This window comes from Vipera berus (genome assembly GCF_964194415.1).
Source record: "Vipera berus genome assembly, chromosome: Z".
Classification (NCBI taxonomy): Eukaryota; Metazoa; Chordata; class Lepidosauria; order Squamata; family Viperidae; genus Vipera; species Vipera berus.
The window spans coordinates 12,105,219-12,115,716 of record NC_138205.1 but is presented as its reverse complement, the minus strand read 5'-3'; the positions used below and the strand labels follow the sequence as shown (position 1 = coordinate 12,115,716).

The 10,498-nt window shown below is 41.6% G+C and overlaps 1 protein-coding gene across 1 annotated transcript; it reads left to right on the top strand.

Moving 5' to 3' along the window:
- Positions 1 to 1,106: 1,106 nt before the first annotated feature.
- On the top strand, positions 1,107 to 1,424 carry LOC308678638 (ribonuclease pancreatic-like; the record flags this gene model as incomplete). Its single annotated transcript, XM_081345866.1, has 1 exon — positions 1,107 to 1,424. One exon carries the CDS (start codon positions 1,107 to 1,109, stop codon positions 1,422 to 1,424), a length of 318 nt encoding a protein of 105 aa, XP_081201992.1.
- Positions 1,425 to 10,498: the final 9,074 nt, after the last annotated feature.

The window sequence follows — 10,498 nt, the reverse complement described above, 5'->3', positions numbered from 1 at the left end:
AGAATGTTCTTACTCTAAGATTTGATTTTTCTAGCCTGCTCTTAGATAGATTGGAAATTTCGTTTCAGTTCTGCATCACCTAGAGGAAATATTGAATACAGATAAAAATATCTCTGTCTGTTTGTATAAATGTCTCTGTCTGTGTATCTGAATTTCTATTTATGTATCTGTATGCATTTGTACAGGTAAGTCCCCAAGTTACAACCATTTGGTTTGTGACCTTTTGTAGTTACAATGGCAGTGAAAAAAAGTGACTTATGATCGGTATTCACGCTGCTGACCGTTGCAGCATCCCCAAGGTCAGGTGATCACCTGACATGTATTTATGACAATTGCACATATCATCACCATTTGTAATCTTCCCAGCTGGCTTCCAACAACCAAATCAATGGGGAAAGCCCAATTCGCTTAACATCTGCATGATTTATTTAACAGTTGCAGTGAAAAGGTCATAAAATGGGACAAAACTCAGTTAACAACTGCTTTGTTTGCCAATAAAAATTTTGGGCTCAGCTGTGGTCATAGGGTGAGGACTACTTGTATAGAGAGAGAGACACACACACATACAAATATTTAATTTAGAACTAGGTAAGGAGACCACTTAGTGCACAAATCACAAGGGCCCACAGCTCAACTGCATATGTAGCCATTACCTGAGAAGTTTTAATGTTAAATGAGGAAGTCAGAGGATCCCTTAGAATAGTCATGTCAAGTGCAGAAAAATCTGGAAGTCCAGGCAGTTCAAATGAACATACAGGTTTATTGCAAGCTTAAGTTCTCTACAAAAATCTTAACTATTAGCGGTCAAAGCAAATTGGCAGTAGATAAGAGTCAATGAAATTCAAGGCGGGCTGGACCTGGATCTCCTATGGGCATGAAGAGACCCAAGACTAATGACAGGTTGACCCCTCCCTAAGGGTCAGCCTGGTCATCTGCTACAATTCACCTCTCATTTGCTTCTAATCTCCGCAGATTCCTGCAGTCTCCCACCATGCTCGCCTCCAAGGTCTCTTGCTTGCTGATAGCCTCTTTGGCCTTTATTTGGGGGGGGTCTGCTGGCCGTGCCCAGCCAAGGGCAAAACTGGGCAGAATTCCAGCGGAAACACATGGACAATAGTCCATTCCCACCTATCAGCCCCAGATTATATTGTGAAAACATGATGCGGTTTCGAGGGTTGACCTGTCCTTTTTGCAAACCCCGCAACACTTTTATCAATGCCCCTGCCCACACGGTCCAACAACTCTGCCAATACATCAGGGGACCATCTGCCATTACCAGCAGATTTAATTTCAATTTGGTCGATTGCTGGTATACTAGTGGCTTGCCTCCCCTTTCCTGCAACTATCGAGGAACCGTGTTGTCAAGTCGCGTTCATATAATCTGTGAAAATTATGAGCCCGTTCACTTCATTGAAATTCTATGAGAAGCAAAGATGTGAAATTCTCCTTCCATCTCCTGAAGAAGACCCTGCAGTCGTGGACCAATGATTCAGCTCTGTTTTGCTTTATCTCTTCCCTTCAATGATATCAAGTGTGCTTTTGAAAAGAAAAGTCTTCTAACAAAAATTCTCTCTTTAAATAGATCTGGACATGAGGTTCTGAGGCTCTGCAAGGCCTCCTACCTTCTCTATAATGTCCAGACTTAGCAATGAACTGCCCTTATCCACAGTACAGTTTATTTTGAACTTGGTTGATTGCTTGCATCGGTGGCTCTCTGCCTTATTCTTGCAACGATCAAGGAAACGTGCTGACAAGATGCTTTGGGGTAACCTGTGACACTTGCGTGGCCGTTCACTTCGTTCGAATTGTATGAGAAGCAGAGAAGTAAAACTTGTCTCCCATCTCTTGAAGACGACCCTGGAAGCTTGGACCAAGAATTCAGCTCACTTTTGCTTTATCTCTTCAATTATATCAACATTCATTTGAAATAAAATGTATTTTAACAAAAAATCTGTCCTTAAATAGATCTGGACCTATAGTTTTGAGGCCAGCAGCTTTGGGATCCTAATTTACGTGCCCCGCCTCTTGTTTCTTCTTTATACAGTCCATAGTGAGCAACACAGTTGCCCTTTCGTCCTGTTCTCTGCACCTTCTCAGAATTAATCTGAAGCTAAATCTGAATCTAACTGGTAGTAGAGTTATAAATCTGTCTACACATTTGCATAATAAACAGCTTTTTAAAAAATACAGAACATTGTTCTTCCCGATTAAGTTTCAAAGTGTACTCTATGCTCTTTTTTTTCACTCTTCCCTCAGCAACATTTAGATCTCAGGTTACTTCCTGCCATTCTGCTGTTTAAAGAGAAAAATAGTCCTATTGAAGAAAGAAACATCTGCATCTTGATTTCAGGTGTTGCAATAAGACTCTGCAATGCCATATTCTTCATGTCTCAGTTTATTTATTAAACAATCCCATTCATCTGAAAAGTGAACTTCCCTACAAAAAGTTCAGAAGATCTCCATGTTTACTGAAAGTTGTCTCCATTAAATTTAAGAGAAGGGAGTTAATGCATGGAAAGCCAAGCTAATTGCACTCCATGGGACTTCCTATGTAGATGTGCAATCACCATTTCCATTCTGATCCACCTTCTCCAATGAGATTCTCCTGGTGATCCATTCACAATCGTTGAAATGGAAACTAGCTACTATATAGCGACTAGACCTAATGCATACTGTAAGTCTCTCTGTGAATATGTATAAATGTCTCTCTTTGTGTACCCGTATCTCTATTTATCTACCGGTAAGTGCTTGTTTGTTTATATATAGACACAAACACATACAAATACAGGTAGTCCTCAACTTATGACCACAACTGAGCCCAAAATTTCTGTTGTTAAGTGAGACATTAGTTAAGTGAGTTTGCCTCATCTTACAACTTTTCTTGCCACAGTGACTCACTGCAATTGTTAAGTTAGTAACCCGGTTGATAAATGAACCTGGCTTCCCCATTGACTTTGCTCGTGAGAAGGTCGCAAAAGTTAATCACCTGACCTTGGGACCCAGCAATGGTCATAAATAGGAACCAGTCTCCAAACATCTGAATTTTGATCACTTAGTCATGGGGATGCTCAAAGGTCATAATTGTGAAAAACTGTCGTAAGTCACATTTTTCAGTGCTATTGTAACTTTGAACAGTCAGTAAGTGAACTGTTGTAACTCGAGGACAACCTGTATACACACAGATATTTCATCTCGTACTAGATAAGAAGACCACTCAGTGCTCAGAGCACAAGGGCCCACAGCTCAACTGCATGTCTTGTCAATACCTGAGAATTCTTAACGTTGGGTGAAAGTGCCAGAGAATCACTCAGCATGTTCACCGTCTTTTCTGCTTCTGATTTCTACAGATCCCTGGAGTCTCCCATCATGCTCGCCTCCAAGATCTCCTGCTTGCTGGTGGTCTCCCTGGCTTTTCTTTTGGGGACTCTGCTGGTCTTGCCAAGCCAAGGGCAAACCTGGGTAGCATTCAAGAATAAGCACGTTGACAACAATAGTCAATACCCACCTCTCAACCCCAACTTGTATTGTGAAAACCAGATGCGGTTTCGGCGCATGACCAATCCTCGTTGCAAACCCCATAACACCTTTATCAATGCGCCTGACTACTTGGTCCAAAAAATCTGCCAAAACATCGGGAGCCCAGCTCCCATTACCAGCAGATTTTCTTTCAATTTGGTTGATTGCAAGCAAACCGGTGGCTCTCCTCCTTATCGCTGTAACTATCAAGGAATCCCGCAGACAAGACGCATTCGTGTTACCTGTGACAACTTTGTTCCTGTTCACTTCGGTAGCATTGTATGAGAAACAGGCCTCCCATCACCTAAAGACGACCATGGAAACTTGGACCAAGAATTCAGCTCAACTTTGCTTTATCTCTTCATTTCAATTATATCAAGCATGCTTTTGAAAGGAAAATGTATTTTAACAAAAAAATATCTCTTTAAATAGATCTGGACACGTAGTTCTGAAGCCAGTGACTTTGCACTTCCAATTTGCGTGAGCTCATTCCATCCTCTTTCTCTATAAGGTCGATAGTTAGCAACATAGCTGTCCTCTCTTCCTATCCTCTCAGCTTCTCAGAATTAATCTGATGCTAAACCTGAATCTTACTGGTAGTGGAGATATAAATCTTCTGCACACTTGCATAATAAACTGATTGCTTCTCAATACAGAGTATTGCTGTGACTGATTAACACTCAAAATGTACCTTATACTTTTTCTTTCCATTCCATTCAGCAAAAAGGATTAGGGATGACACAATAGCAGTGTTCCATATTTGAAGGGCTGCCACAAAGATAAAGGGGGCAAACTATTTACCAAAGGACCAGAAGGCAAGACAAGAACCAATGGATGGAAACTAATTGAGGAGAGAAGAAACATAGAGCTAAGGAGAAATTTCCTAACATTGAGAACAATCAACCAATGGAATGCTTTGCCTTCAGAAACTGTAGGTGCTCCATCACTGGAGGTTTTCAAAAAGAGGCTGGACAGTCACTTGTCTGAGATGGTATAGGTTCTCCTGCTCGAGCGGGGAGTTGGACTAGATGACTTCCAAGGTCCCTTCCGACTCTGTTATTCTATGCTCTAATATTTAGTGGAGTCAAATTGCAAATTATCCTGGAAGTTGGAAAGCTGCTTCAAACCATCTAATAACTAACGACGGTTCAAGAGTTCCATATAACACTTGTGGAAATATTTGGAAATTCTTATTGGGACTCTTCAAGTTCTACCCAATATCTGGACAACCCAAGAGAACCACTCGGGACCTTGGAATGCCCTCTTGACTTCTCACTTATAACTCAATCCTTCCCTCTATCACATTCCACTCCCTTGAGAGTCCTGACCAATCAAATCAATCCAACTAGATATATTCCTCCTTTAGGGACCTTACATTTAGATGTTCAGTTTCTTACTCTCCTATACTGTCAAGACGAGAATTCACTTTTTTCCATTACTAAAATCTCCAAGATTTTCCATAGAGTCCACTATTCCTGTCTTAAACTTTCAGTACAACACTAAGTTTTCTAATTAAAAAAAACAACCCTATAATAGGCTGAAAGGTAAGGTTAACAGGATGTCCTTAATGATGAAACAAAGAAATCTTCAAATTCAACACTGGAAAACCTGTCCTCAACCACCCAAGACAGAGTTTAGGGCTAGTCCTTAGTTTCCCATTGAGCTTTGTAGGTCTATCTGCAGCTGGGTTCACATAGGCAGTCCCATTGAGTGCAATTAGCTTGGCGCTTCATGCATCTACTCTATTTTCTTTGATTTAGTGAAGCCAAGGGTGAAAAATGTTGCAATCTGACCTGCAGGCTCTTTTCCATACTGGCTGGGGAACTCTGGATATTCTGTCCTCACTACACATTACCCTGTGTGTAGATTGACATGCAGCTAAACCCATCTATCCTTCAACAAACCAGACTGTGTGCATATATCTTGATGCTTTATTGAAGGAATAGGATGAGTTTGAAATTGGGAAAAATAGAAATACATACAATAAGAACCTGAATGCAAAATAAAGAGTTGCTGGTGAGCATAACAATTAGCAAATGCAGATAAAGTTCACGTCTCACCAGCGATGCTATACATATGGAACACGGATTTTGTCCTCTGATGAATATGCATCATGGATTAGGCTGGGTTCTTCCAAATGCTTCTGTTTCTTCTGAATGTTAGAAAATGAAGTCTGGCTTCTCAGGATGCACCCCCCCTTTTTTTTTCCAGAATGAGTGAGGATGGGTACTCTGTAGGGTCAAAAGATTACTAAAACCAACTTTCTAAACAATGAAAGGTTTGTCTTTAGTCACTATATGGAGCTCAACACGTGTTACAGAACAATAACAGCATATACAAATACAAACTCTATGCTGGAGACATGACACTGGGAGTTAGTCTATACCAGGGCTTTTCAACCAGTGGTACGGGTACCACCTGTGGTACATTGGCACCTGGCAGGTAATATGTGACCATCCTAGAAAAGTAGCAGGGGAGGGGAATGAGCTGAACTGGTGGCAGCACCACACAAGCCTGAGCAAGAGACTGTTGTGACTCAGGGCCAGCCTGTGGTTTCGGCAGCCGGCTCAGAGGTGTCGGATGACTCAGATGAGGGGGAGGAGGTGTGTGTGGGTGACGAACCGGCTGATGATGGCTTGCAGGCTTGGCAGAGCTCCCAGCCGGGGACCTCCTCTCAGCTGCGTGAGCCCGATAGTGCGGAGGATGATGACCCACAGCTGGCCCTGTTCAAGGACGCCCGACGCAGGAGGCAGTCGAGCAGGACTAAGCAGAAAAAGGCTGCGGGTCTCCTCGGGAGGAGGCACAGGGAGACCACGCCCTGAGCTCTCAATAAAAGGAGTGTTTGGGGAGGGGCTGGTTGCTGAAAGCAACCCTTCTGCTTGAGGATTCAAGTTCCGGAGTTTTGGTTTCTTGTTTTGTTAATTGACTATTAAATCTTGGCAAACGCTTTTCAGCCTTGGACGCTCTCCAGTCTCTTCTTTCTGAATAGGGGTTTGCCTTATTACAAGGCCAGAAGGGGCTGGTTCAGAACAGAGACAGCTGGAGCTGCAGGGCTGTCAAGGCTCAGCAGAAGCACCAGAATCAGCGCCAGGCTGCAGCTGGAGCTCGGCGCTGATCCTGGCCCTTCTGAGCCCAGAAGAAGCGCCTATCAGCTGGAATGTTGCAGCATCCCCAGGGGCTTGTGATTTACATTCAGATGCTTGGCAACTGATTTATGATGGTCACGGTGTCCCAGGGCCATGTGAAGTGACCAAAACCTGCTGCAACCACCCAGCAGAGTGGGGGGAATAAAAACCAAACACCCCCACCCCACCCCCACTGCTAATCCTCAACAGAAATGCTCACAATGAAAACTTTGGACAGAAGGAAGAGTGCCGCTGGGTAGGCAGGCAGGTGTCTTGCTCAGCTGTGGCTTGGGGGGCACTTTTTTCAGTCCCATTGTAACTTCAAACAGTCACTAAGTGAACTGTTGTAAGTCAAGGACTACCTGTACTTCATTACTTTTTTCCATTTTTTGTCATCAAGTTTTTGACACCTTGCTAGGCGACTGGTGGTACTCGGATGTTGCCATATCCTAAAAGTGGTACAATGGGTGAAAAGGTTGAAAAGCTCTGGTCTATACATTTACAACCTGCCAAGACTGAGAAACACTGGAATAAATCTTCACATTATCACTACACCATAGCATTAGACAGAGATTGGCTTTATTGACAATATCTTGACATTCAAGTATTCTCAAATCATGCGTCTCCCTAAAAATGTATGTGCAAAATGCATTGTTAGGAGATATGTGCTTGCATTTCCACACAGAAATGTTAAAAACTATTTGAAAACTGATTCCAAAAAAGGACAAATCATATTTGAAGAACTGTATGATTGGAAAAGGAGAGAACTGTATAAAGTTTGCTCCTGAGAATCTAAAAATGTAAACCAGAAATACATGAAAGAACACGGAGAAAAAAGATGAGTTATCACTGAATGAAATAAAGAGAGGAACACTCAGAAGACCAAGGCATGACAAACAGTTCAACAGAAAAACAAGGACTTCTGAATTATCATGAAGATTCTATCCTTCATTGGTGGAAGGAATTCTGAATTTTTCCACAATTCCTCATTCTGTGTCATAGGGATACAAATATTCTTTTATTGGCCAAGTGTGATTGGACACACAAGGAATTTGTCTCCAGTGCTCTCAGTGTCCATACAAACAACAAAGGGGTAAGCCATAGACCATAAATCATAAGATACAATTATAAATCATAAGATACCAATAGGAGAAGGTAGTAGGAGAGATGAGTTGATGAGAAAGAAAATAAGAAAGAGGAGAAGGTGAGAAGGATGATAGTAATACAGCCTTCTACATAGGTAAATATTTTTAGGCACAAGACAATGCTGGAATTGGGTGGTTAGTAGAGTGATGGCATGGGGGGGGGACTCTCTTTGTGTTTAGTTGTTTTGGCATGCAATGCCCTGTAGCGTTGTCGTGAGGGGACAAATTGAAACAGTTTATGTCCAGGATGTGAGGGGTAGATATTTTCTCAGCCCTCTTTCTGGCTTGTGCAGTATACAGGTCCTCAATGGAAGGCAGGCTGGTAGCAATTGTTTTTTCTGCAGTCCTAACTATCTCTTGAAGTCTGTATCTGTCCTGTTTGGTTGCTGTGCCCAACCAGACAGTTATAGAGCTACAAATGACAGACTCAATAATTTCTCTGTAGAACTCAGAGAACTTCCATCATCTATCAGAAGGCCAGGCTGCCAACAAGGAATTTGCAGGGCTATAGACTAGATTGAAACATACTAGAAGACATTTTCATACTATTAAGGAAGCTCCATTGGTTAGACTGCATGGAGTAATCAAACTCAACTCAAAGGAGAGTATACTTTTAATTACATGTCATGCAAGGTATAAAGCATTAGAGGACATGGGTTGAACAGAATAATACAGTGTTTCTAGTTACTTACATGTCTAATGTCATGCAATCCAATCCACACATTGCTGGATTTAGTCTGGTAGGATTTTATGTGATTAGCCAGCACGAGAGTCTCTGCAAGAGTGAGAATGGATGCCAAATGGGTCCCACGGTGGTAACTATGGCACTCAATCTGGACAACACAAGGAAGAAAAGGGTTAGAGTGGTACTGTTCCTTTCTTCTGCATTTGGCTAGCCAGTGGCATGGCCAGGATCAGTGCAACATGGACAAAGTGACAATGGAACAACATGGAATTATGAAGTTTTTGATTCCAATATCCCCCCTGAGCTGGAAGACAATGTCACTCTGGTTCAGACTGAGCTGTTGAGTTTGTCCAGCCCTTTCTACTTCCTGGCTCATCTATGGGCCACCAGCCCTGATATATGATGAAAAAAGTCTCCCACCTTCCCGTCTGAAGTTTTATATATTGATAATAGTCATATATGGTGCAGGACCAAACTGACATTAGACATACGTAGTTAGATAACTATGTGAGGATGAAGTTATTGCAAGGTAAAGCTCTCTGGACTTTTTCCATCCTAGTGAGCAATTGTCAGGCACAAGTAATCAGGAATAGGAGTTGAGTTCAAATTCACTAAACGTTTACTACATGTTAACTATACACAAGAATTTGATCTACTAATGGTAAAGCATATTGGTGCTAGATAAGAGTCAACAGAATTCTTGGGGGGGGTGGACTTGGGTCCCTTGCTGCTATGTAAGGATTCTAAACTGATAACATTTTTGACCCCACCTTTGGAATTGGGGAATTGTTTTGTTATCTTACAGTATAAAGGCTTCATTGAGGTCAAAGTGATAATAAACACATAATGAAAGATCTCTCATCCTTCTTTTCATGCTTGGAGTCTTCTGGAATTCTCCTAATTGGCCACTGGGTCAAAAAAAATGTTGAATTGGACAACCCAATCTAGCAAGATGTTTCTTTTCTTCCCAGGATTTTATATAGACAACATATTGTTCTGTATTTTAATCTTCTTTTTCACTACCCTTTTTCAATGCAGTGGAGGCTGACACCTGTGCCAGGGAATGACTGCAAAACCAAGGCAACTGCTATGCTTATTTTGATCAGAAGTTGACATGGCATGAAGCTGAGGTAGAAAGTCTTTCTTACAGTCAACATGTTCTCTAATGAATGATCTACAGCTTTAGGAAAAGGATTATAGGGTAATGGATAGGTTGGGTTTTTCTGTGATACAAATCCTAAGCTACAGCATATAATACTGTATTTGTATATAAAGTATATAGTACCGTATTCCTATATTTGAGACTTATATGTTCTTTATCAACATTCTAAATGAAGATATTCTCGAATTTTGAGCAGGAAGGAAACATGTTTAAGTGCAAATATAGGATTTCACTAAGTTGATGTGCAATATTAGCGTCTCCTGTAAGACTTAAAAGATCCCTTCAAATCATATTGTACAAGTGATTGATCGTATTTAGAATTTTACAAAATTCAACATGTGGGAAGTTTCACAGATTCTGGATTTGGGAAATGATCACAGACGTCATATTCCTTTTTTGGTTTTTTTCAGATCGAGTGCCAGAGCTATGGCCGAGGTGCACATCTTGCCTCCACCCTTACCATAGCAGAGACTCTCCTGGTGGCTGAGCACATCTCGACTTACCAACGGGAACCTGCTAATGTCTGGATTGGGCTTCATGATGTCCGTCAGGTGAGATCATCTGACTTAACTCTGCTCCTATAGATCACTACCAGCAGTAGCACAATGTTTATTGACTTACCTTAATCCTGTAGATTCCTGCTCTGTACTTTGCCAATAAAACATTCAATTCCTCATAATCACAGACAAAAATTACCAGTAAATTTTTTTGTTCTTGTTCTTTTAAGCATGTTTCCTTTCCACAGACTGGGAAGTGGAGATGGGCTGATGAATCCACTTACAACTACAAATCTTGGATGAACTACCAACCAGATAATTATGGCAACAATGAGCACTGTGTGGAGCTGCGACGATCCACAGGTAAG